The sequence below is a fragment of the Rattus norvegicus genome, chromosome 3 (assembly GCF_021556685.1).
Source record: "Rattus norvegicus strain SHRSP/BbbUtx chromosome 3, alternate assembly SHRSP_T2T, whole genome shotgun sequence".
In the NCBI taxonomy this organism is placed as follows: domain Eukaryota; kingdom Metazoa; phylum Chordata; class Mammalia; order Rodentia; family Muridae; genus Rattus; species Rattus norvegicus.
Window position 1 is genome coordinate 139,082,929 of NC_141536.1, and position 27,991 is coordinate 139,110,919.

The following is a 27,991-nucleotide window of genomic DNA, read 5'->3' on the forward strand; positions in this document are numbered from 1 at the left end:
TAAGGAGCAGAACTAGGTCACATTTACAAGTAGAGCCTTGGAGTGGTCCTCTAAGTTTTAGTTAACAATCTCACCCTAGTCAGAAAAACAGAATTTAAGGTTCAATATCAAACTTTTTCCTGAAACATGTGTCCTCAATTGTTTCTCCCAAAGCATACACATATATTTCTTTGAGTACTAATAGCAGTTGACGGAATGAAGTGTTTTAAACACCCTAACCTGCGCTTTGATGTACATACATCAAAGATTTCAGCAGTCAAAATCCTATAAGATCCAGATCTCAATGTTGCATTCAAAATGTTTTTAACAGGATACAAAAAGTTAAGTGAAAATGAAGATGACTACATGTCGAAACATAATTACAGCTGCAAAACATTAGAGAACAAATTTTTATTAAATTAACCCTGAAAGTCAGCATCACATAAAAAGTGCTGTAATTCTTCCAGAATCACTGTAATCCCAACAGGCAGATTAAGGGCAGGGACAAATCAGCACTGTGACCTAAAGATAAAAATGTTTACATTAGTGGTCAGCCCATGCAAAATTGTGTATTAATACTGCAGCCCTGGTACCATTAATAATAAAAATACAATACTTGTGTGTTTTCAAGGAGCTCAATATTAAAATACAATGTAACCTTAAGTTCTTCCTGCCTCTGGGCTTTGTTTCCCCAGTTTATTCAAACCTGTCTGCCACTGCTCTATAGGCAGTGGACCTAGGAGAATGGAGCCCCAATATAAGGTATATTAAAGTCTTATGCTAAAGCCAAATTCATTTAAAGCCTCAGTGTGTGTGTGTGTGTGTGTGTGTGTGTGTGTGTGTATTTATATGTATGTATATATGAAGTTCAAAATATAATTCTCCTGATTTCAAGCTGTATACAATCACAAGAACTAGCTACAACCTGCCAAATATGGTTTTCCATAAAGGTATATAAAGGGTAGTTTAAACACTTACAATAGCAAGCAATAATGAGTAATTTGAAGTAAACTCACCTCTATCCAAGACACCAGGGAGGAGCATGAAAACACAGTCCATGGACAATTTGGTATTTTGAGGAAACTTTGGTCACAAGGCCAATGTCTGGATTTTTAGGAATATTCTCACAAGCACTGAGAAGTCTTCTCACAGTACTCTATTCTTCGACCATATCTGATACCAGACAAAGTAATATAGTAGTTTACAGAGATAGATAATTAATGGATTATTTCTTAATCTTTTATTAGATTTATTTCTTTACTTATATTTCAAACTTTATTCCCCTTCCCGATTTCCTGTCCATAGCTCCCATTCCCTCCTCTCCCTCTACCCCGTACGGGTATTTCCCCTGTACATCCCCCTTATTGCCCACCCCCATTATTCCCCTGCACTGGGGGGGTCAAACCTTGGCACAACCAAGGGCTTCCCCTTCCCCTGGTGCCCCAACAAGTCTATTCTCTGCTACATATGCAGGTGGACCCTGGGTCAGTCCATGTATAGACTTTTGGTAGTGGTTTAGTTCCTGGAGGCTCTGGTTGGTTGGCATTGTTGTTTTTATGGGGTTGCAAGCTCCTTCGACACTTTCAATATTTCCTCTAATTACCCCTAAGGTACTAATGGACTATTAATTTGAGCAGAATGCAAGATAAACCATCTATCTTATGCTTATGGTCCTGACACAGTAAAAAATGTATGAAATTTAATAAAATTGTTTCATTCATTAATATTAAAAATAACCTAGAATGCAGGGACTGTTTCACTGATAAAATAGAGCATCTCAATGAAGCTGTCTGAGGTACACACAGGGAGCTACGCTCAAGATTGTGCTCTATAGAAGTACTAACCAAAATGTCACACAAAGGGTAGGCAAAACAATATACTTCAAGAATAATGTTACTAATATTGAAATATTTTCTACATAAGCTAAATGCAATAATTCTCTGGTACATATACATACAAACATATATATACATATTAGATATGTATGTATGTATGTATGTATGTATGTATGCATGTGGAGAATGTGTGTGTGTGTGTGTGTGTGTGTGTGTGTGTGTGTGTGTGTGTGTGTAATGATTACACTTCCACAGCACTAGAAATCATCAGAGGATGTCAGGATAGAAAATCAAACAGGGCAGGAATCTGTAGGCTGAAGCTGAAGCAGAGGTCATGGACGGGTGCTTCTTACTGGCTGATAACACATGGCCTGCTCTCTGAGACATTTTCTCAACTGTGACCCCCTTCTCTCTGATGACTCTAGCTTGTGTCAAGTTGACCCATAACTATCCAGCACATCCACTTTCCTTAAACCACTTCATTTCCCTGCATAGACTGCTCTTTTGCCCCAGCAGAATGTGTTACATACAGGCTTTTACTTTCCCTTCCCTTACCTATGGTCCATATGAGCACAGCCAAAAGTCCCTGTGTGTGTACTCTGCAGGGATCTGTAACTCATCCCCTTTTCTCTATGTCCCAGACACAGTGATGTCTGTTCCAGACAGATCACCTGGGAGCATCACAGTCCTCTGTCACGCTGCTGCAGGGTCTCCATAAGAGGACTAAATATAAATGAGTAATAAGCATGATAATGTGAGCTTGGCACAGCAGCAAGTTGTTGTGTAGTTCTTTTCCAGTTGGTTCTCATTACAGAGCTGTGCTCCTACTGAGAAGGGACATGGAGACAGAATTGTGCCATTTTTTTCTGACTGCTAATTATCAGCAAGTGTTTCATCCACCCACAAAGCAGACTCAAGACTGAGAACACAGGGTCCTAATGCACGTTCTTCAGAACCCTCCCCAAACCACATCCAATCCCATCATATGTTGTTCTTCTATTGATCAGTGAATGTGTTCACATTCTTGCCAAAGCTCTTCCCCAGAGAAGATCATGAGAATCTGTAGGTGACAGGAACACACAAATCACTTCCGTAAACCTGGAGGAGTGACAGATGCCAGAGCCATGGGATGGTGGCCCATTTCCCATGTCCCCGTGTCCCAGACTCGTCTCCACTGCCTTTCTAAGTACTGTGTCTCTTCCTAGCACTCATGCCCTCTCTGCCTTTTGTGTTCAGTGTGTGGAGCAAGGACCAAGTCACCAGGCTCCCAAAGCCTTTCCACAAACAACTGCATGAAGAACAGCAGTAGGAAAGAGCACTCTCATGAGAAGCATCATTCCTGACAAGGGCAGTCTTTCGGAACACCATAGGGATCCAGCAGATGCTCTGCCTGCTCTCTGCCACACCCACATTCATTTGAGCAACTCTTCTGAAGACCATACCTTACCTATAAAAAGCTTGTCTGGCCAATGTGCTGCTGGAATAGTCACAATGACTTAGGAAAATTGTATCTGTCTCTGGGCCTCAGTTTCACCAACTGTAAAATGAAAGAAGAAAACCCACGTGGTAGTTTGATAGCACAAGGTTGACAGTTTTAGTAGATTTATTGCTCTGCATCAATCAATCAATGCAAACTAAATGGTACTCTGATTTGCACTTGCCTAACAAATTCTGAGTCTTGGGATGGATTGATGGCTCAGTACTTTCTAGTTTAATTATCAGTAACCACATGGGTAGCCAAAATTGGCTATGCTCCTGGTGTTCAAAAGTGATCTCTTGATCTCCTTATTTATCTCTGTTTGTGTGCCCATATCCACCATACCCTACACTGATACAAATATACTGCACATAATCAAAAAATAAAGCACCCAGATTAAAGTCTCATAAAGAAAGAAAACAAACATCCTGTTTTAGAGTTAAAATGGCTAAGAACCAGAGCTCCCACATGGTCCTCTGAGGACAACCTCACAGCGGTGGCATCATTGCAGCTGGCAGGCATCCATAACAGGTAGCAGGATGAAAATGATGCCAGAGATATTCCTTCCCTCCAAAGGTTTGACTTGAATAAATTATAAATCTCCAGACCAACCCAAATGTGACTGTGTTGCATTAAGGAAAATAAATTCAAGGGCAGAACTACCCCAAGAGCAAGCCCAGATTAGAATTCTCTACTTCTCTCTCCCTAGGTCTTGAGTTTTTCCTGTGTGTTCTATGAGTCTGAATTTGTGCCTGCCTGAATGTTGTCTTATTAATTTGTTTACATGTCTGTGTTTGCATTTCTGTCTCTGTATGTCTATGCCCCAAAGATCTTCATTATCTCTTTCCTTGAACAACACAGAAAATATCCCATGTGGTGAGAATGAGGAATACTTCACAGAAATCTTTAACACTCATAGGGGATTGAGTCACTGACTTCAGCTGACCCCACATTCCACAGGTAACAACAACAAGCTGTTTTGCCCATATACGGCTGATCAATTGTCATTTAGTAGCAGTGCTTTCAAACTGTATTTTTCCTTCCCAGCATGCATTCCCATAACTGCTAATAGTTCAGAAGCATCGAAGAGTAGATCATTTGAAAGCTTAGGCTGTAAGAGGGGTTTTCACTGGAGATCCAAGGCAAGTACAGTTGTTTGTCATATTGTTCTCTTAAAATCAGATTCAGCAGACAGCCTGATTACACAGTGAAATATCACTCTTAAGTGACCTCACAGTGTCTCACTAACTGTGGCTCTGAGGTCCACGGAAAGTTACAGTGTGTTAGGAAAGAAGAGATACTTTCAGAATAACGCGTCATCACACCAATGGAGCTTTCACAAGGTGGGCATCTAGTACCCTAATCATGCCACATTGGACCCCACCTCGGAAAATGTATACTGTCTCTCTGTATTACCAGGCCAGGTAGAAGTACTCAACCTTAGATCCATGTGTAGTATACCTTCAAATCATCTCCAAAGCATGCATAAACAGAGACAACTGTCCTTCGGTTAACTTATCTCTTGAACTCTTTCAGCGGAGATATTTACTCAAGTGACTGAAAGAACTTCCTTTTGGTTGTTCTTAAGTCGGGACACCTAGGAACACATGAAAAACACAGCTCAGCTTCTGAGAGCAAAAGCACTAGAGATGTTTACACTGTGGAAACCAAAATTAAAAGGTAGTAAGTAACTCATACAGCCCCAATATGCTTCAGTGGGCTCCCAGTATTTTAGAAGGCTTGGGATATAAACATTCAACAAAATTCGTGTTTCTGCACATTATTGCCCACATCTGGCCTTCAAGTACTGCACAAGGGAAGGTACCCTTTTGTAGGTATCAAGACCTCACAGAAGACCAATCTTAAAAATTCTTCCTGTCAAATCTGCAACTAACAGGGCAGAGGAAAATAGGGGCATCTCCAGGAAGAGACAGAGACCTGGGATAGGATAGGTGCCTAAAAGTCAGTGTGGGTCTCATTAGCTGTGACTCACAGCAGTGGGAATATGAAGCCTGAGGAGGTTGCCTCTTGTAGCCATGCAGGAATCCCAGTGGAGAAATAGGCACATGAAATAACCCACAAAATGTCAACCCAAAACTTATCCTGTCTATAAAAGATTCAGGGACAGGGAATGGATCGGAGATTAATGAACAGCCAATCAACAACCTACCCAATTCGAGACCCAACTCGTGGGTAAGCACCAGTTCCTTACACTATTAATGATACTCTGTTAGGCTTACAGACATATGTTCTCTGAGAGCCCCCATTCAACAACTGACTCAGATAGGTACAGACAACCACAGCCAAAGAGTGGATGGAGTTTGAGTGGAAGGAAGGATTACACCCTGTAAGAGGATAGGAACTCTACAGGAAAATCAATAGAATCAACTAGTCTGGATGCTTCGGGCTCTCAGAAATTGAACCACCAACCAAAGAACAGTATCAGGCTGGATGGAAGCCTTTCCGTATATAAGTAGCAGATGTGCACATTGGTCTTCATGTAGATTCCAAAGAACTTGATTGGGATCTATCCTAAAAACTGTTGCCTATATGTAGGATATGTTCTTCCAACTGGGTTGTCTTGTCGAGCCTCAGTGGGAGAAGAAACTCCTAGCCTTTAGAGACTTGAACAGCCAAAGTTGGGGGATACTCAGGTGACCTCTATTTTCTTAGAGCAGAAAAGCAGAAGGGGATGGAAAAGGATTTTGGGAATGGGACAGTGGGTGAGTAGGATGTTCATTTAATTGACTAATTAATTAATAATTATTCCTCATTGGAACTAGAAAATATCCTGGGTGAGGTAACCCATATGTGAAAGGACATGTATGTTATGTACTCATTCAAAAGTACATATTAACCATAAAGTACAGGCTATACATGCTACAATCCACAGACCTAAAAGAATCTAAAAACAAGGAAGGTACAAAGGAAGATGCTTGAATCTCACCCAAGAGGAAATAAAATAGTCATCTGAGATGGAGTGTGAGAGGGAACTGGAAGGGATAGAGAGAACAGAAACTAGAACAAGGACATCAGTTATAGGGGAAACTAAGAAGAGAGGGTAGGGGAAAGTGACCAAAAGTGTTTTTGTGTGGGTGGGTGGGTGGGTGGTCATTTGTAGAATGTGCCAGAGACCTGTGATGAGGAAGAGTCCAGAAAGTCTATAAAGGGGATTCTAGCTGAGACTTTTGGCAGTGGGGAAATGGAGCTTAAAGTGGCCACCTGCTGTGGACAGCCAGAACTCCCAGTGGAGGGAAAGGGCAACGACATACCCACAACATTTCAACCCTAAAATTGGTAACTTATAAGAAATACAAAGACAAAGAGGTTGCAGAAACTGAGGAATTGATGAACCAACTTGAGATCCATCCCATAGGCAAGAACTCATTCATGACACTATTAATTAACAGTCTTTTATTCTTGCAGACAGTAGACTAGTGTAACGGTCCGCTGAGAGGCTACACTCCTCAACAGACCTAAACAGATGAAGAGATGCACAGTCAAAAATTAAACAGACCACGGGCATCTTGTAGAAGAGTTGGGGAAAGATTGGGGGACCTGGAATGGAAAGGAACCCTTCATGATTCCTACATAAATCCCAACAGATTCAACTATCCTCAAAACTTGGTGGCTCCAAGAGACCTAACCACTAATCAAACAGGATGCATGGAGTAGATCTAGCACTTTCAAGTCATATGTAACAGATTGCAGCTTAGTCTTCATAAGGGGTCCTCAACAATAGGAGCAGGGAGTTCTCACTGATTTGTGAGGGGCAAATTAGAAAGGAGGGGATGATGCAGATATAAAGTTAATATAAGTGAATAAATGAATAAATAAATAAATACATTTATTAATTACTTCAAGTACTAAAGCTCTCAAAATGGCAGCTGAGACAGAGTTTTCTCTAACAGCAATCATCAAATTAGATTTTAATTATAGATATGAACAGGTATTATCTTTTGGAGAGGCCACGAATCACAAAATGCTCTGAGTAAACTTGTGACTAGAAGATTTGGGAAAGAGCCCAGTAGCGGGATCCCAGAGAAGACAGATCTAGGACATCAGACAAGGACATGTAGAAAGTCGACATTTAGACATGGTTGGGATGGGTGAGAGGTTTGCTAGATAAAGAAGGCATAGACTGATTGAATGGGTTGGATTGCATTCCCCTCTCTTTCATGTATAGCACTGCATGTACGGTTTACTTGGTCTGTCAGTGCCTGGACTTTTAGTACTACAACCTGCAGACCAGTATGAGATAGGATCCTGTTTACCAGATCTATACTAGACATCAACATACTATGGGATCATCTATTGCCAAGGAAGTACAGGCAACATAATAGTTGTTTCATAGCTACCAGTTTTTCCTTGATGTCAGCATGTGATTGATCATCCAGGCACCAGACCATAATGGAACATCATAGAGTTGGCCCACAAAGTTGTACTAGGCTTCTCCCATTGGGCATTATTTGAGTGGCACCCTGGATTACTACTCCATTCAGAGCATTGTGAGGGCAGCCTAAAGCCTACTGCTTTTAGACCCAGGATAACTGGGCTTGGGCTGTATAATCAAATCTTAGGCTTTTTCATACTGGGAGCCTCTTGATAACTTGGCTAGCACCTGATGGCAGTGTGATCACAGCCCCTCATTTAATGGTTAAGTTCTTGGTGGCATCATGAATGCATGTAGTGATTTCTGTTTTATTATGGCACTAGAAGGAGCATGTATGTTTTACACTTTGGGGTATTGATGTGCTTGCTAAGGCACAAAGCCACTCTCCACACAGTGGGTCATTTGTGGTGACCTGGCACTTAGTTCCTTAGAGAAAAGTAGAATATCAGAAGAACCTAAGCCTCTGCCCATGCCCTTCTCAGTGATCTCACAGACATGATATATAGAGAAAAACCGCTAACGTTAGCAAGTCAGCAAAGTGAGCAAATACTGCAAACAACAAATCGGAAAGCAGAGAAACAACAATTACAGGAAAATATCTTCTCAAAGAATCTGTAACTGCAATTTTAGATGTCAAAAGACATCTATTAAAGTATTGACACTTGATTTCAATCTCTCCTTTGGGAGGCAGATCTCGGTGAATCCTAAGCCAGCCTTGTCTGCCTAGTAAAAGATACAGGATGGGGAAGCAATGTAGTGAAACTGTGCCGAGAACAACAACAACAACAACAACAAGAAACAAAGCTTTACCCTCACCCTCGTGAAGGATATTATTTCCTTTCTCTGTAAAACAGGATATTCACCTGTGATCCAGAGCTGACCAGGTGACACAGCTATCCACACCTGAATCCCGCCTGGAGAGAGCTTGTCTCCCAGGAATGCTAGCACACATAATTCCAGAGGCTCACAGGCCCATGGGCTCACAGAATCACAGGAAAACAATCTCCAGACAGAGACAGAAAGACCAGGTAACACCAGAGATAAGCAGATGGTGAGAGGTAAGCAACAGAAACCAAGGCTACTTGGCATCATTAGTACCCAGTTATCCCACCATGGAAAGCCCCTGGATACCCCAATACACCAGAAAAGCAGGATTCTCATTTAAAATCACATTTCATGATGATGATGATGATAGAGGACTTTAAGAAGGACATAAATAACTCCCTTAAAGAAATACAGGACAGAACAGCTAAACAGGTAGAAGCGCTTAAGGAGGATACACAAAAGTCCCTTAAAGAATTACAGGAAAACCCAATTAACAGGAGAAGGACTTGAACAAAACCATCTAGGATCTAAAAATGGAAATAGAAACAATAAAAAAATCACAAAGGGAGATCACCCTGGAAATAGAAAACCTAGGAAAGAGTTCAGGAGTCCTAGATGCAAGCATCAAGAATGGAATACAAGAGATAGAAGAGAGAATCTCAGGAGCAGAAGACGCCATGGAAAACATTGACACAACAAAGAAAATGCGAAATGCAAAATGGAAAAAGCTCCTAACCCAGAACATCAAGGAAATCAAGGACACGATGAGATGATCAAACCTAAGGATAATAGGCATAAAGGAGAGCAACAATTCCCAACTCAAAGGTCCAGTAAACATCGCCAACAAAAGTATAGAAGAAAACTTCCCTAACCTAAAGACAGAGAGGACTATAAACATAACAGAAGCCTAAAGGACTCCAAATAGATTGGACCATAAAACAAATTCCCACCTTCACATAATAATCAAAACAGCAAATGCACAAATCAAAGAAAGAATATTAAAAGCAGTAAGGTATAAAGCTCAAGTAACATATAAAGGGAAACCTATCAGAATTACCCCCGGCTTCTCAACACAGACTCTAAAAGACAGAAGGCACTGAGCACATGTCATGCAGACCCTAAGAGAACAGAAATGCCAGCCCAGGCTACTATACTCAGGAAAACTCTCAATTGCCATAGATGAAGAAACCAAGATATTCCATGACAAAACCAAATTTAAACAATATTGTTCCAAAAACCCAGCCCTACAAAGGATAATAGAAGGAAAACTCCTACACTAAAAAAAGCAAGAAAGTAATCTTTCAACTAACCTGAAAGAAGATAGCCACACAAACAAAATTCTAGCATCAAAAAACAGGAAGACACAATCACTGGTCCTTAATATCTCTGAACACGAATGGACTCAATTCCCCCAAGAAAAAGACATGGACTTACAGACTGGATATGTAAACAGGACCCAGCATTTTGCTGCATATAGGAAACAGACCTCAGTGACAAAGACAGACACAACCTCATAGACTGGATATGTAAACAAGATCCAGCATTTTCCTGCATACAAGAAACACACCACGGTGATAAATACAGATACTACCTTAGAGTAAAAGGCATGAAAAAAATGTCAAAACAAATGGTCCCAAGAAATAAGCTGAAGTAGCCATTTTAATATCGAATAAAATCGACTTTCAACCAAAAGTTATCAAAAAAGATGAGGAAGGACACTATATACATCAAAGGAAAAATCAACCCAGATAAATTCTCAATTCTGAACACATATGCTCCAAATGCTAGGTCACCCACATTCATAAAAGAAACTTTACTAAAAGCTCAAAGCACACACTAAACATCACAGCAATCATGGGAGACTTCAACAACACATTCTCATCAATGGATGGATCATGGAAACAGAAACTAAACAGAGACACAGTGATACTAACAGAAGTTATGAACAAAAAGGATTTAACAGATACCTACAGAATATTTCATCCTAAAAACCAAAAAAAAATATAAATAAACATTCTCCTCTGGACTTCATGGTACCTTCTCCAAAACTGACCATATAATCAGTCACAAAACAACCCTCAACAGATACAGAAAGATTGAAATAATACCATGCATCCTATCAGATCACCATGGAATAAGTGGTCTTCAATAATGACAAAAACAGCAGAAACCCCACATATGCATGGAAGATGTACAATGCTCCACTCAATGATAACTTGGTCAAGGAATAAAGAAATTAAAGACGTTTTAGAATTTAGTGAAAACTAACACATAACATACCCAAACTTAAGGGAGATTTTTCCATCTTTTCATATCTTCCTTAATTTCTTCAGATATTTAAAAATCTCAGAAGAAGGAAAAATCTCCCATGCTCATGGATCAGAAGAAATAACATAGTAAAAATGACCATATCACCAAAAGAAATCTACAGATTCAGTGCAATCCCCATCAAAAATCAAACTCAATTTTTCACAGAGATAGGAAGAGAAATTCTCAAATTCATTTGGAAAAACAAAAAAATCCAGGACAGCAAAAAACTATTCTCTACAGTAAAAGAACATCTAGGGGAATCACCATCCCCGACCTCAGGATCTACTACAGAGCAATAGTGATAAAAACTGCATGGTATTGGTACAGAGATAGAGAGGTAAATCAACGGAATAGAATTAAAGATACAGAAATGAACCCACGTGCCTATGATCTTTGACAACGAAGCTAAAACCATTCAGTTGGAAAAAGATAGCATATTCAACAAACTGTGCCGGATTAAGTGGAGGTCAGCATGTAAAAGGATGAAAATTGATATATTCTTATCCCTCAGTATAAAGCTCAAGGCCAAGGGGGTGGAGGAGTCAACAACAAATACACTGAACCTATTAGAAGGGAAATTGAGAAAGCCTTCAATACATAGACATGGGCAAAATTTGCCTAAACAGAACACCAATGGCCAAGGCTCTAAGATCAACCACAGACAAATGAAATCTCATAAAATTGCAAACATTCTGTTAAGTCAATGGATGCTGTCATTAGGACAAAATGGCAACCAAGAGATTGGGAAAAGATCTTTACCAATCCTATATCAGATAGAGGGCAATATCCAATATATCCAAAGAACTTAAGAAGCTAGGCTCCAGAGAACCAAATAACCCTATTAAAAATGGGGTACAGAGCTAAACAAAGAATTCTCAACTGAGGAATCTCAAATGGATGAGAAACTCTTAAATAAATGTTCAATATCCTTAGTCTTCAGGGAAATGCACATCAAAGCAACCCTTAGATTCCACCGCTCATGAGTCAGAATGACTAAGATAAAAATATCAGGTGACAACAGAGGCTGACAAGGATGTGAACTGTGAACAAAGACAAACACTCCTCCATTGCTGGTGGGATTACAAGCTGGTGAAACCACTCTGGAAATCAGTCTGGCAGCTACTCTGAAAATTGGACACAGTACTAACTGAGGAACCAGCAATACCGGTCCTGTGTACCCAAAAGGTGCTCCAACACATAACAAGGACACATCCTCTGCTATGTTCATAGCAGCAATATTTGTAATATCCAGAACCTGGAAAGAACCAGATGTCCTTCAACAGAGGAATAGATACAGAAAATGTGGTACATTTACACAATGGAGTACTACTCAGCTATTAAAACAACTTCATGAAATTCTTAGGCAAATGTATAGAACTAGAAAATATCCTGAGTGAGATAACCTAGTCACAAAAGTACACACATGGTGTGTATTCACTGACAATCAGATACTAGAAACAAAGTTCAGAGCCCATGATTTAACTCGCAGATGTATCATATGAGCTCAAGAAGAAGGAAAATCAAAGTGTGGATGCTTAGTAATATTTAGATGAACAAAATGATCACAAGAGGTAGAGGAAGGAAGGGACCTGGGACTGAGAGAGGAAGGGGAGTGGGAGGGGGCAGGATCAAGTGTGGGAGGAGACAGGAAATATAGACAGAGGATTAGGAAATTGAACAGACTTGTGTAGTAAAGGGGGATAGGAAATTAGAGGTAGCCACCAGAAAGTCCCAGGTGCCAGGAAAGCAAGAGGTTCCCAGGCACCAACTGGGATGCCATTAGCTGAAATAACCAACAAAGGGAAGAGAGAACCTGTGGAGACCATATACAGGGGTTAGGAACAACCCCCTTTTGAGGAATGGGGCCACCCACCCCTTTGAAAAATATTAACCCAGTATTGCTCCTGTTTAAATACAGGGACAAAGAATGCAGCAGAGACTGAAGGAAAGGTCATCCAGAGTCTTCCCAGGCTGAGGATCCATCCCATATGCACCAAGCAAACCCAGACACTATTGCTGATGCCAAGAAGAGCTTGCTAACAGGATCCTGATATAGCTCTCTGCTAGAAGTTTTACCAGTGCCTTACCAATACAGATTCGGATTACTGCAGTCAACCATTGGACTGAGCCCGGGGAACCCACGGGAAGGTTAGGGGAAGGTGTGAAGCTAAAAGAGTTTGCATCCCCATAGGAAGAACAATAATATCAATGAACCAGAAGCTCCAAAGTTCCCAGGCACTAAACCACCAACTAAAGAATATACATGGAGGGATGTACCCATGGCTCCAGCTGCATATGTAGTAGATCATGGCCTCACCTGGTATCAATGGAAAGGGAAGCACTTGTTCCTCTGATGACTAGATGCCCCAGAGTAGGGGTATGCTAGGTCAGTGAGTGAGGCAAGAGTGCCAAGGTAGGTGGGGCAGCACTATCACAGAAGCACAGCACAGGGGAGATGGAATAGGATATGGGGTTTGTGGAGGAGAAACCAGAAAGAAAAATAACATTTGAAATGTAAATAAAGAAAATAACCAAATACAAAATTTAAAAAAATTAAAACTTGGAATTCCCTCTAGAATTAGTATTACAACCTGTAGACCACTATGACATAGGATCCTGAGTACTCGACCTGCATTAGACATCAACATGCTATGGGACCCTCTATTGCCAAGGAAGTACAGGAGGCATACCTGTTGTGCATAGCTACCGGTCCTTCCCTGATGTCAGCATGAGATTGATGTCCCAGGAACCAGATAAAAATGGAGCAGCAAGCAGGTGGTCTGCTAAGTATTGGGTTTCTTCTATTGGGCCTTATTCTAGTGTCATCCTGGCTACTGCTTCATTCAGAGCATTGTGACATCAAATGGGGAAAGGTATAGAATTGATAGAATTGGGGTTCAATTAATTCATCTCATTGAATTTAGACTTTTATGGCTATTCTATCAGAGTCCTTGCTTTACTACTGAAATTTATGCTAATTTTTTGCAAGAATAGGGCTTGTATTTTTGTGACCCAGTGACTCTAAGAGGGTGCTCACCTCAAGATTATTTTCATTAACACACAGTAAAGTTGGACTTTTTCATATATAGTTTTGCGAATCAATACATATGTAGAATTGTGTAAGCACTACTGGGATCCGGAGAACTAATCTTATCATTGTTCCAAATAATTCCTGTGACATTCCTTACAGTCATTCCTCTCTCCTTACGTGCCCCTCTCACTGCTCACCATTAATGGGATGTCCTTTGAATTCTCTTTTCAAGAATATCAGAATATACTAATACAGTATGTAAGTTTTTACACTGGATTATTTTTCAGTTATCAAAATGCCTTTGAGATTCAATGATTTGTGCATGTGCATATTAATGATTAAATGTATGTAGGAGCATGTGAAGGAAAAAGGACACCTTCAGGTTTTAGATCTCAGGATCTATGTGTTTTTTCCCATTATTGTTATTATTATTGTTGTTCTGTTGTTGCTGTTGTTGTTAAGATATTTTTATTTACTTTCCAAAATTTGCCCACCTTTTCTGTCCCCTCTCCCTAGGTTCTTCATCCATATCCAGCTCCCAGATCATCGAAGCTCCACACTCCAAGATGCCAAGAGTTTACAGAAGACGTGAGCTCCCAGCATGCCAGGACACACTACGACAAAGAAACTGGTGAGGTCTAGGAATGAGACAAAGGAGTACAAGCCCTCAGAGTGATATTTTTTAAAAAGCCTTGTTAAATTGGGGAACTATGTTTTTATGAGGCAAAAGGTCTGGTCTCTGTCACCTCCCAAATTTTCCCAAATACCTTCACAGTAAATCACACTGAGACTCAAAGATGCTGGGCAGCAGATTGGAGATCTTGTGTGAATGGGCATACCCAGTCAACTTGATAGTTCTCAACCAACCAAGAGTTATGGCTAGAATGGAGTCCCCTTAGTGGGATGCTGGTGATCCTGCTACAGCTCATGCTGTGTCACTTGGGAGCGATCTACTATTGGCTTATATGAATCCACCAATGCCAAAGGCTTCTGAAATATCTCTGATAGGAGAACCCTGGAGATGGGTGGAATGATTTTCACACCTTCCCTTTCCCTCTCACAAGGGTGATTGTTTTATTTCAGGGAAAGAAAATAGGTGACAAACAGGAAACTTTTGCACAGACTCATGCCTGATTAAAGTGTTAGGAGTAAGCAACCATTGAGTGCCCAGCAGAACATGGATATCTATCCTCCAATGCTAAGAAAACACCATGGAAAGAGGGAGAAAAGTATATGAGAACCATGTGACAGAACTAACTGCTGTGAAGCACTAACATGGCCATTACACTCATGAAACCACATATGGTTATGAGGATGAGGAGTCATTTGTCACATTTCTATACTAAAATGTTCTTAACAGTCAATGATTGCTAGGAGGAGAAATGCTGTGCTCTTCTGGAGGGATGTTTTCATGTTCTCCTGAATAAATTACACCCACACTCACATAGCACCCCTATTTAAACCTAGTCCATCGAACACTCAATAGAATGAAAGATCTCAAAACTGGACAGCTACTCATTGAGAAGAATTGGTGGTTTAGCAGGTATTGGAAGCAGAATTAGAAACAATGGGGTGGCATGGGGGGAATGTCCATGAAACCCAGCCACTATTGCTGATGCCAAGAAGTGTTTGCTGCTAAGAGCCAGATATGGATGTCTCCTAAGAGACTCTGATAGAGCCTTACTGATACAGATGAGGATGCTTGCAGTTAACCATTGGGCTGAGCATAGGGAGCAAAATGGAGAAGTTAGAGAGAGGACTGAAGGAACAGAAGGAGTTTGCAACCCCATAGGAAGAACAATAATAGCAACCAACCAGACCCCAGCAGAGCTCCCAGAGACTAAACCACCAACCAATGAGTAAGCATGGAAGGATCCATGGCTCCAGCTTCATATGTAGCCGAGGATGGCATTGTCCAAAATCAATAGGAGGAAAAGCCCTTGGTCCTGTGAAAGCTCCTTTCTCCAATGTAGCAGAATGCTAGGGTATTGAGGTGGAGTGACTGGGTTGGAGTGGGAGCCTCTCATGGGAGAGAGAGAGAGAGAGAGAGAGAGAGAGAGAGAGAGAGAGAGAGAGAGAGAGAGAGAGAGAGAGGGAGGGAGGGAGAGAGAGAGAGAGAGAGAGATGAGTAGGGGTTGGCATGGTCAAAATATACCTATACATGTATAAAGTAACACTGGTGTCATAATTGTATGGAATTGATTGTCATTAAAGTAGAAATAAAATTAGAGATGCCTTAAGGAAACAGGGTGGAATAACCAGCATGCTACTTCTGTGGATCCCATGACAATGGATTCCATGTTTGGAAATTCGTTCTTCTAGTATATGGACTCCTGGGCTTACGTCACACTTTTCATTTTTATTCCTCTACCTCCAGGTTATGCATACTTACAGATACAGGTTAGGACTTCCCAATCCAAGTTTACTGTTGAAGTTCTCTATTTCCACTGCTACATCCTGGTATTCTTTCGGCAGCAGAAGAAATAATCTATTTAAAAGTACAAGGCAAATAAAATCTGTAAACATTTTAAAACTCATTTTGTTTAAAATAATCTCTAAAGGTAAAAACCATTCTTTCTGTGACATTTTAGCTGCAGGACTAGCTCCTGATATTGACAAACACTAACTTTCGCCCTTGATCCATCACCAGAAGCAAGACAAAAAGATCACGCATAATCCTTGACATCTCACAGAGCAATGAAGACATACCCTGGCACTCTGCCCTTTTCATTCATGGATGCTTGAAGCACAAAGAACGGCTTCTCTCAAAGTCTGACTTTTACATATGTGTGCTCATCCTGGGAGACAGAAAGCGGGCTGCCAAGAAAGTTTCTAACAGTCACTGATAAGAGTCCCAAGTATCTAAGAGGTACAAAACCCAAGTCATTTCCGCTGAATACCTACCTCTCTGGGAATCTGGGAAGTTGGCTTATCTTAGTCGAAAACACTCGTGTGACAAAACAGCAGTAAGCTCTGGCATCACATTTCGTTCTGTGTGTTTTCCCCAGGCAAACATTTCACACGTTTGTGACGCGGGGCATTGCCAGAGAAATGTCCTATGGGATTGTAAGAGAAGTCTCTTATTTGCTCCTATTTCCTTGCCTCAGAAGTCAACCACTCACATCTCTTAATAAATTATGCTGCAGGGCTCAACTGTGCTCTGAGACCCGTGTATGCTGCCTAAGTTATCTGTGTTAGTGCCATTTGGGGAGCTTGGTCTAGTTCCAGAATATTTCATCTTTTGTTATTAAATTCCTTAGCCTTATTTCATGTCAAAGCACTTGGAAGCATACGACACAGTGTGTTCTCCTGTGGGAACCAATCACAGGATCTTCTGTTCAGTTTAACCCAGAACAAATTTGATACCCTGTTTATCAGCATTGATGGTATTGATTAAATTATTCCCTTTAAATCAATTTGTAATCTGGGGTTTGGCCAGCCTCATTTTTTTATTGAATTTGTTTCTAGATTGTAAATGATATTTCTATCATTCTGTGTGAATAAATCATTGAGTGGTCCAGAAAGAGGCCAGCATCATTTAAGCAAGCAAGAAAAGTGGTTATTTTAATTAGATTTAAGTGTGAGTAGTTGTTTGTATGTGGGTGGACATCAGGCACAGTTCCCTTGTGAAGGTCAGAGGAAAACTTGTAGGAGTCCCTTCCTTCCTCCCAATAAACGAGTTCCAGAGATTGAAGTCCCCTCATAAACCTTGGTGGCAGATGTCTATCAAGGTTTAGCCTTTGAGCAGCCATCTAAATAAGTTTATATACAAAATCTTGGAATTGTTCTGATACTTTAGCAACTAGTTCAGAATATGTCGAGCAACTTCTGGATTCACTAATTCCATCAACAAAGCAATAAAAATTCTACTGTTATTTAAATTATGATCAATATCTTCAATATTAAAAAGATTGTGAAATTAGCACCACAAGGGAAAGGATGCAGACATCCATGAAAATAAAAAAAAAAAACATTAAAAGAATTGCACAGAAATTCCATCAAAATCATCACCTCAGGCAGGAGTCCCAGCAAGCAGGACTCAGAAGTAGCCACTGGGACATGATGTAAAGTCTAGAGTGAATCACCAGAAGCAGCTGAACACAGCATCACAGAAGACGCAGTGATGCACTGTGCTAACGCTAGGACAGGCCGGTTAGTGCCAAGGGCTGACCACTGAATTTGAATGCGAAAAAAGGGCTTTCTGGGACCTGCAAGACAGCAAGAATTTTAATAAAGTAAGAAAGATGAAAGTCTACTTGATGTGAATTCCAACAAAATCTATGAAAGCTCAAGAACTCAGTACAAGCAAGGCAAGGAACTTCTACAAAAAGCAGAAGGGCGCGGGGTTAGAGAGTGATAAGGAGAGATTGTATTGGTTTGTATGCGTTCATGAGTATGTAGGTTTTGGTGCACACATGCATGTTTCCATGTGGTCCTTAAAGGAGGACAAAGCTGTGGCTACTTGAAGACATAGTTACAGGAGACAGCACTCACTTCACCTGGTTAACAAAAAAATGCCCTGCTGCAGTTAGAGGCCGGAGAAATAAGTGAACCTTATCTAACTATAATGTGTACATGTGGGGAATTACTGAAGATAAGTTATTTTAAACCAGTGTAACTTAGGGCGGAAGTTCTCGTACATACAAAATTAAAAGACCCAGGCTATTGTACTTGTATTATAGAGTACCGTTATGCAGTTGCGTATTTTTAATCTCTCTCCTACTTAACCCCTTTTTACTATGGCAAAAAGCCCACAGACTCCAACTCCTGAGATGCTCCCAGAGATCTCCATGGCAAGAAACAGGAACACCTATGAACTGTTTTACTCAGAGGCCTTTGAACCCTAGTGCAGTACCTGAGCAACTGCTTCACCCAGCGCCCTTCTTTTCCTCGCGCTACTCCCAGTCAACAGCTCTACCCAGAGGCCTTTGCGCCTTTGTGCTATATCCTGTTAAGTACTTCACTAGAGGCCTTGCAGTCGGGTTGCAGAATAGACAGAAGGGTTCCTGGCACACATTTCTACCCATCGCCATTGTACCAGTGGCAAGGAGTTCTGCCAATCCCACTGACGGAAGCATAATCTAGCTGGAGGTGGCAGAAGGGCAAAGGGAGCCTTAGATTTCCAAGTGTTAGATGGGGATTACGAAGATGAATTTCTGAAGACTTGAAGTGAGTTGGAATGAACTCCATATCCTATGAGAAATGTGTGATTTTTTAAGGTACTCCAGTGAACGAGGTGTGATTACAGCCATGGACTTGTAGAAACCAAAAGTGACTTGATGTGAAGCTTATGCCGTATGAGAAAGAGCTCTGTTTTCCAAGGTCCTGCGGAAGTCCAAGTGTATCAGTTGCATAGCTCTTTGTGTTCTAGGGAAGAGAGAATTTGGTTCTGTAGAGAATTTGGTTCTGTGTGATAGAAGGTGAAATACGGACCACCAAGCAGAGAAAGTCTAAACCTCCTACAGTGTTGCTTAGTAAGTGCAGAGTTTACAGTTAAGCAGCTAAATGCATGAACCATGCACAGTCAGAATTTTATTCTGGCGTAGAAGGGTTTACCTTGTTGGAATCTTTATACTCATAAAGGTTTGAAAGATCCAGACACTATCGTTACAGATTATCACCATAAAGTGACAGATTTGGAATCCTCAGCTATATTTGGCATGCAAGCAGCTGGGTAAAGACTGCTATCACAGCATATTTCCAAAAGCTATGGGATCAGAATCGTGAGCTGACATTCAGGGCTGTCCAGAGAGCATTATATGGGCCTGAGCAAGAGAACTGATAAAGCTTATAATAAAATAAAACCTACTCATGTTAAAAGTCTTGGAAAGATCAGGAATTCATGGCAAAATACCTAAACATGATAAATGTAATATTGAGCAAAACAACAGTCAACACCAAATTAAATGGAGACACTTGAAGTGATCCCCTAAAATCTGGGAAAAGACAAGGGTTTCAATATAGTTCATGAAATTCTAGTTGGAGCAATTAGACAAGAAAAGAAGAACAAGGGAACACAAATTGCAAAGGGAGAGTCGGGCTGGAGAGATGACTCAGCAGTTAAGAGCACTGACTGTTCTTCTAGAGGTCATGAATTCAAATCCTAGCAACCACATGGTGGCTCACAACCATCTGTAATGAGATCTGTTGCCCTCTTCTGGTGCATCTGAAGACAGGTACAGTGAAATTATGTATACTAAAGAAATCTTTAAAAAAAGAAAAGGGAGAGGAATCAGTATTCTCAGAAGATATGATCATATATAAAAATGATTCTCAAAATTCAACCCGATAACTTTTTACAGATGATAGCTTCAGAAAAGTGACTGGTATCAAATTAGCTCAAAGAAATCAGTAGTCCTTCATAAAAGCATTATATGGGCTTAGAAGAAGTTAAGGAAAGGGCTCCCTTCACAATGGCATAAATGATATAGAAGATATTGGTGTGATTTTATCTAGGAAAGTGTAAGAAATGTATGACAAGAATTTCAAGTCCCTGAAGAAAGAAATCAAAGAAGACCTCAGAAGATTCAAAGATCTCCCATGCTTATGGATAGGTAGGATTAATATAGTGAAAACGGCCATCTTGCCAAAAGCAACCAACTGATTCAATGCAATACCCATCACATTTCCTCCTCAATTCTTCATAGAGTTAGAAAGAGCAATTTACAAATTCGTTTGGAATAATGAAAAACTCAGGATAGCAAAAACTATCTTCAACACTAAAAGAACTTCTAGGGTAATCACCATCCTAACTTCAAGCTATGTTACAGAATTATAGTGATAAAAACTGTATGCTGTTGGTTCAGAGACAGGAGGTAGCTCAATGGAGTAGAATTGAGGACACAGAAAAGAAGGCACACACCTATGGTCATTTGATGTTTGACAAAGAAGCTAAAACCAGGGGGAAAAGATAGCATTTTGAACAAATGGTGCAAGTTCAACTGGAGGTTAACATGTAGAAGAATACAGTTGTACCGTCATGTACAAAGCTCAAATCCAAATGTATCCAGGACCTCTACATTAAACCAGATACACTCAAAGTTATAGAAGAGAAAGTGAGGAAGAGCCTCAAACATAAAGGCACAGTAGAAAATTTCCTGAACAGAACACCAATGGCTTATACTCAATGATCAAGCAATGACAAATGGGACCACATAAAATTACAAAGCTTCTGTAAGGCAAAGGACACTGTCATTAGGACAAAATGCCCAACCTATTGGGAAAAGAACTTTACCAATCTTACATTTGATAGAGGGCTAATATCCAATATATACAGATAAGTCAAGAAGTTAGAGTGCAGAGAATCAAATAACCCTCTTAAAAATGGGGCACAGAACTAAAAAAGAATTCTCAACTGAGGGATATTGTATGACTGAGAAGTACCTAAAGAAATGTTCAACATCCTTAGTCATCAGGGAAATGCAAAGCAAAACAATTCAGATTCCACATCACACCAGTCAGAATGGCTAAGATCAAAAACTCAGGTGACAACAGGTGCTGGCAAGGATGTGGAGAAAGAGAAACACTCCTCTATAATTGGTGGGATTGCAAGCTGGTGCAACTACTCTGGATATCAGTCTGGAAGTTCCTCAGAAAATTGGATATAGTACTACCTGAGGACTCAGATATACCACTCCTGGGCATATACTCAAAACATGCTCCAACCTATAACAAGGACACATGCTCTTCTGTGTTCATAGCAGCCTCTTTTTATAATAACCAGAAGCTGGAAAGAACCCAGATGTCCTTTAACAGAGGAATGGATAGAAAAATATGGTACATCTACACAATGGAGTACTACTTAGCTGTCAAAAACAATGACTTCATGAAAGTTTTAGGCAAATGGATGGAACTAGAAAATATCATCCCGAGTGGCGTAACCCAATCACAAAAAACCACACATGGTATGCACTCACTGATAAGTGGATATTAGCCTAAAATCTAGGACTACCCAAAATACAATCCACAGACCACAGGAAGCTCAAGAAAAAGGACGACCAAAGAGCAAATACTTCAGTCCTTCTTAGAAGGGAGAACAAAAATATTTATAGGAGGAGTATGGAGACAAAGTTTGGAGCAGAGACTGAAGGAATGGCCATTTGGTGCCTTCCCCACCTGTGGATCAACCCCATACAGCCAGGAAACCAAGAAATATTGCTGATATCAAGAAGTATAAGCTGACAGGAGCCTCATATATCTCTCTCCTGAGAGGGTCATGACAAATACAGAGGTGAATGCTAGCAGCAAAACATTGAACTAGGTTAGAGCACTAGGGTACTCATGGGAACTGTTCCACCCTTTTTCATTTTTTACTGCAACAGCCCCCACTATCTCTCCTTGTCCCATTTGTACAGGAATGGAGGTGATAGTTGGATGGGACATGAGAAGACCTTACCCTGGTCACTTGGATCTTGCCAGAACAGAAAGGAACTGTTCCCAGTGAGGAAGTTCTTCAAGCTGCCTCAGATAGTGTTCTCTCACCACCCTGGTCAGGATAAGGTGCTATATGCTCCTGGAATCAGAACATATCTTTCTTTTCTTGTACTTCTTGACCCATGCACTTGTGGGTCTGCCTTTGCCCCACATCTGTATCAATCAACAGGAGCCTCTTCTCTGAAAGAGATCTGAAAATAAGGAGTTTTTCAAAGAATTAGAAAAGGCCAGTTGTGAATCTGTAAATGACTGTCCCTTCCCATATGGCCTGAGCCAAGAAGCGCCAACTGTGTGCCTCTCTTCCACCCAGGTTTTCTTTGCTCAAAAAGGTATAGCCTTTCCCAAGTCCTTGCAGGTGCTGCTGGCTGTAAGGGTTATTCTGTGTTGACTGACATTACTGGTGTTTTCTGCAGTTTCCTGAGCATGAGGCTTTGGAATGCTCACTTATTGGTTCCAGAAGCTCCTGGCCCTTCCCAGCCTGCAATGGACAAAACAATGAAGCAGATGCACCAGAAGCAGAAGCAGAAGCAGCAGCAGTAGGGGTGACAGAGGTAGCAAGGATCTGAGCATGCCAAGAGTAAGTTCTGTGGTAGCAATGATCAATATACAACTAATAGTTTGCAATAGAGAGTGGGGTCAGAGGATAGAGAAATCCAGTTCCTCCTTAACACACTTGGCGGTCCCTGTGTCTTTGTACTTGGTGGAAATGGGGCAAGTCACCATGGGCCAATCAGAGGAAACCCCACACTGTCATATCAGGGGATCTCATCTGTTTTACCATCAACATATCCCTGCCCCACCCCATCTCGCAATATTTCTTACCAGCACCTTCTCTGGACTCAAGCACTTCAGACCTCACCTTGGATCGCCTCAAAAGACAGACCATAGGTAAGCCTCACTTAGCACATGGCTAGGTACCCTTGCCCAAAGTGGGGAACAAGACCCATACTGGCTTCCGATGACTCCTAGAAAGCAGTACAATAGGTAGTTAAAGTGTCAGAAGGGAGTGGAGAAAAGAGAAAGCTGATTTGGAGAAATGTTTCCAGAAGGCAGAATCACTCAATATGAAATTACCTGGTTTGGAATGGGGATTCTCTCCATTTCAAATAAAACTCATTTGTGTGTGTGTGTGTGTGTGTGTGTGTGTGTGTGTGTGTGTGTGTGTGTGTTTGTGTATGTGTGTGTATGTATGTGTGTATGTGTGTGTGGTGTGTGTATGTATGTGTGTGTGCGTGTATGTGTGTATGTGTGTGTTTGTGTATGTGTGTGTATGTATGTGTGTATGTGTGTGTGGTGTGTGTATGTATGTGTGTGTGCGTGTATGTGTATAGAATGTAAAGAATACCTATCAAATGACTCAAATTTGAGTGCACCATATAAAATAAGTGACTAGAGCTGGTAGATTTGTGAGGGCTTCAGGATCCATCTCGTCGTGACTGTGCTATGGAGGACTGCAGCAGAGCTGTGTGGCTGAGCGGTCTCTGCACCCTCTGAATTCTCTTCTCTGCTCCAGATGTGCTTTCGCTGCTTCTCAGTTCTGTTGCTGCCTGTAACCAGTTCACACAGATCTCTTGGAGACATGGAACATAGTCCTCTGAGTGCCTCCAGGACCACTGTCTCCTCAGCTCACAAGTACACCAGGAGACAGGCAGCAGGGCTGACACTCTCACTGTGCTTGAAGGTTCTTTGGAGTCTCGTGTTTCTTCTCCGTTTTCTTGCTAATTACCAGTACTGCATGGATGTTTCTTCCAGGGGCTTCTGAGTGCTATGAAAAGCACTGTACTGGGCCATAGCTATTCCGGGACTGCAGCCCAGGGTGGAACTCTGTGCAGAGAATAGGCAGAAGGAACAACATTCAGACTTTTTTCCCAGAATCTTCCTTCAGACTTCAGGGAAAAACAACATTGTACCTCTACTTTAAGTCAGCAACATGGACCTCTGTCCCACTGTCACACAGCCACTTGAAATTCCATCCTGACTCTATCCTCCCTGCTACTGTCTGCATCCTCAGCAGACTCCTCGACACTCTCTGCTGCCATCCTCCAGGGACCACAGAGCATCCTACAGCACTTTAAACAGACAAGAATTCTTAGCACAGATTTGTAGGACTTATGCTTCTCTGTGCTCTCCCTATGCTGACATGGGCCCTCGGGTTGCTTCTTCCCACATGCTCCATGAATCCCTTCTCCAGCATCCTTGCCTAGCAATGGACCACTGTCTTCTGCTGTCTACAAGTAGCTCAGGTTTTGGAGGACTCCTCATAGGAGGGAGGGCAGAATAGGATTTTCACTCTGGCATGGTAGATAAAATGTCACCAAACCCCACAATGTGCATGCTGACAAGGGAAGAAAGAACTAGAGAGTGTATCCTTTCCCATCACACCCCACCTACTTGTCTTAGCCTGAATCTCTGCAGCACTCTTCATTGGCTGCCATGATTTTGTTATTTGTCACTGGGATGCAACAACACAAGGTTCTTAGGGCTTTGCCAATCCTCTTCTTCAGGCCCTTCCATCCCGACCTTCTCAGAGGGACTCTGGGTACACCCTGGCACTGCATTCTGAGTTTCTTCTCCTGAGTTGTGTCTATGGAAGACGATGTGGTATTCTCTTCCTGGATCTTCTTACTGGGGAAGGGGCTGCTGTTTGTGGACACCCAAGAGGATGTGCTGCTACTTGTGTCTGGATACTCAGAGCTCTCATTGACCGAATGTTGCCTGCTTTCAAAGGTTGAGATTTGCGATGATGTGAACAGTGAGGAAGTGGTTTCTGATGCAGTGGTAGTTATTGGCATTGTTGTTGACGTTGCTGTTGTTCTTGTAGCTGTTGTTGACTCTCCTTTTCTTGAAGATGAAGTTCTAGAATCAATGCTGCCCTCCTTCTTTCTGAATTTCCCCTTTCTGAAATGAGGCATAAGCACCTGCAGTGGGGAAGTGTTTTCCAGGAAGCTACCCTTAAGTAAAGAAAGGGTAGGAAGTGAACTGTGCCTCCTCTTACAGACTCTTATCCCATCTCCACGCACCTCAGAGTGTGTGTGCAAAGTGAACATGGGAAGGTTAGGGGCACTTACTACTCTCCTTATAGGCCACAAATGGTTGGTAGCTTCTCTACGGTCCAGTGTACTACTGTGCCCTCCATCATGATAAAATTGGGGCTGCCAGGGTGATTTCTTTTTTAAAATAAGATATGTAGCCATGGCCTCATTATATTTCCTTTCCCTCAAAGCATCTCTGAGCTCTTGAATGTTGAATCCCATTAGGAACATGGTAAAAGCAATGTTGGACTCAGGATATCTAGGGATTTCCCCTGAGGAGCTCAATGTCTCTTGATCATGGCGCAGCCAAGGGTGGGCCAATATTTCTGTTATAGATGGTCTCATTGTGGGCTCTATTGTCATTAATCTTCTCAATAGATTTTGGAGCTGTGGAGAGAGGTGATATGGTATCCACCAGCTCCGGGATAGTATTTGATACTTTATCTTGCTGTGCACTGTACCCTTAAATGGGAGATTTCCGATAACTAAGTAATATAATAAAATTCCCATGCTCCATATATCGGTGGGGAGCATATCATATTGTGTGTGACCGAACACTTCAGGAGCGCAATATTGTGCCGTGCCACAAAAGCCCTTGGCTTTTTCCCCAGAGGTCAGTCTTTTGCTTAAACCAAAGTCAGAAAGCTTCACATGCCCCTCCCAATCTAATAGGACATTCTCCGCCTTGATGTCACGGTGGGCAATATTCTGACTGTGAATATAGTTGACGGCCAAGCACAACTCCCTAAATATGCTGCGTGCCTCTTCCTCATCCAGAGGCCCACGCTTGTTGACAAGTTTCCGCAGGGATCCCTGGGCTGCGTATTCCATCACAAGGAAAGTTTTGTGCTTGGTGTCAATGACCTGGAGAAGCCTTATTATATGATTATGGTATAGTGATGTCATGAGGTCAATCTCAGAGATTACTAAGAAGTCTTTTCTTGTGCCCCTTTTCAATATCTTGATAGCTACCAGAGTCTGGGTCATAAGGTGGAGAGCAACCTTGACTTGAGCAAAGGACCCTTGCCCTAGGGTGCCCAGTATGTAGTAATCCTCTATCAGAGTGTTCCCTTCGTGGCCACTGGACTCAAGCTCCCTTGACTTCATCACAATTTGCTCATCTTCATCTGGGTTCCCAGAAACTACAGCATGTAAAAATGGCAGAGAAACAAATTAGAATTACTGCTAGGAAAGCTTAGTACTAAAGATTCTAAGATTAACAGTCAGAGATACCTTCAAAAAAAGTCTGGCTATGCCTTGAGGGCACAGGGAAACCAGAACATAGCAAAGACAAACACAGTGAATGGAAAGAAGGAAGAAGGCTCACAGTAGAAAGAAAGCAAGGGCAACAGAAAACAACATTTTCCTCAGGAGAACAAGGATTCCCATTTCAAAGGACAACCCTTTGAATGACTTACCTAAGACATCCATTATGAAGGGAAGCACTGAGTGAAAGGCTGCACTTGATCAAGGTAGCCTTACCCAGAAAGGCAATGGATATAAGCTGCCCCAGTATATACACGGGATGGGGGCAAGAGTAGCACAACACCTATGAATAAGAATGAAAACTTGTCATTTTTTTATGAAAATGGATTCACCTTGATGTCACTGTTATTTATGGAATAACACAGCCCAACAGAGATAAATACCACAAATTTTTCCTGATATGCAGTATCTTGGTGGTTGGTGGCAGAGTTAAAGGAAAGGGGAACTATGAGAGGACTGGAGGATAAGAGGTAGGATGAGCTATTGAGTACCAGAAAGTGACAAAGTCAAAAGATGTCAGGAAAAGAAATACGGATGTTGGCTAGTGTGATGGTTTGCATATGCCTGATCCAGGGAGTGGGACTATTAGAAGGTGTGGCCTTGTTGGAGGAAGAGTGTCACTATGGCGGTGGGCTTGGAGACCCTCTTCCTAGCTGCCTCGGGAAGCTCTCGTCTGTTCCTGGTTTCCTTCGGGTGAAGATGTAGAACTCAGCTTCTCCTGTACCATGCATGCCTAGGTGCTGCCATGTTCCTGTCTTGGTGATAATGGACTGAACCTCTGAACCTGTAAGCCATCCCCAATTATATGTTGTCCGTTATAAAACTTACATTGGCCATGGTGTCTGTTCACAGCAATAAGACCCTAACTTAGACAGGTAGACAGGGTCCTACTTAGGTTTGTCCCCACACAACGAAACCCAGCCTCCAAAGAACAAGAAAACCGAACCAAACTAAAGGAGACTGGACGAAAGAAAAAAAGGCAAAAGAAGAGAAAGAAGGAAGAAAGAATGAAAGCAGAATAGATATTAATCCAGGAAGCAAAAGGAAATAAATTAAACAAACAAACAAACAAAAAAAGAAAACAAGCAGGCAAAACTGTAAATAAACCCTACAAATGAATAAAGTGACATAAACAGGAAACTAAACCTCTGAGCTTGTGGAAAGAAAACAGCAGGAAAGAACTCACCCTGTGGGTGTAAGTGTAGCTGATGATCAATGTCAAACTCCAGTCACCAAATCCAAATCCAATCCAATCACCGACCTCCAATTTCAATCCGACCACCAATCTCCCAAGTCCCACAGTCCACCACCACCAAACCACTCTCTGTACAGAAGGACACAAAACAGTCCAGACAGTGAGTTATATGATCAGCTGTTGGTCATTTCTCACAATGGCTCTCTGTGACATCA

At 41.5% G+C, this 27,991-nt stretch overlaps 1 protein-coding gene across 38 annotated transcripts; it reads right to left on the minus strand.

Annotated features, from left to right (window-relative positions):
* Positions 1 to 375: 375 nt before the first annotated feature.
* Positions 376 to 27,938, minus strand: 1810024B03Rikl (RIKEN cDNA 1810024B03 gene like). Of its 38 annotated transcripts, XR_015683894.1 has the most exons (15): positions 27,768 to 27,921; positions 26,734 to 26,864; positions 24,675 to 26,457; positions 23,358 to 24,107; positions 23,106 to 23,248; positions 22,246 to 22,761; positions 17,862 to 18,058; positions 16,755 to 16,906; positions 16,243 to 16,338; positions 14,345 to 14,488; positions 4,753 to 4,888; positions 3,262 to 3,351; positions 2,370 to 2,537; positions 996 to 1,152; positions 376 to 501 (listed from the first exon to the last, which is right to left on the minus strand). XR_015683894.1 is itself a non-coding variant. In XM_087654996.1 (4 exons), the coding sequence occupies exons 2-4, from the start codon at positions 26,744 to 26,746 to the stop codon at positions 25,611 to 25,613; spliced, it is 822 nt and encodes a 273-aa protein (XP_087511122.1). In that variant the 5' UTR covers positions 26,747 to 26,864; positions 27,768 to 27,907; the 3' UTR covers positions 25,512 to 25,610. The 38 variants fall into 38 exon arrangements, 1 of the variants encoding a protein (XP_087511122.1); XR_015683899.1 differs by lacking the exon at positions 17,862 to 18,058 and having other exon boundaries at positions 14,345 to 14,464; positions 22,246 to 22,474; XR_015683895.1 differs by lacking the exon at positions 17,862 to 18,058 and having other exon boundaries at positions 2,370 to 2,641; positions 22,246 to 22,474.
* Between the last annotated feature and the right edge of the window lie 53 nt (positions 27,939 to 27,991).

Coding starts and splice junctions, on each gene's coding strand:
- 1810024B03Rikl (XM_087654996.1), bottom strand. Junction 25,764..25,801: donor GAATTTTATTATATTACTTA/GTTATCGGAAAT, acceptor TACAGTGCACAG/CAAGATAAAGTATCAAATAC.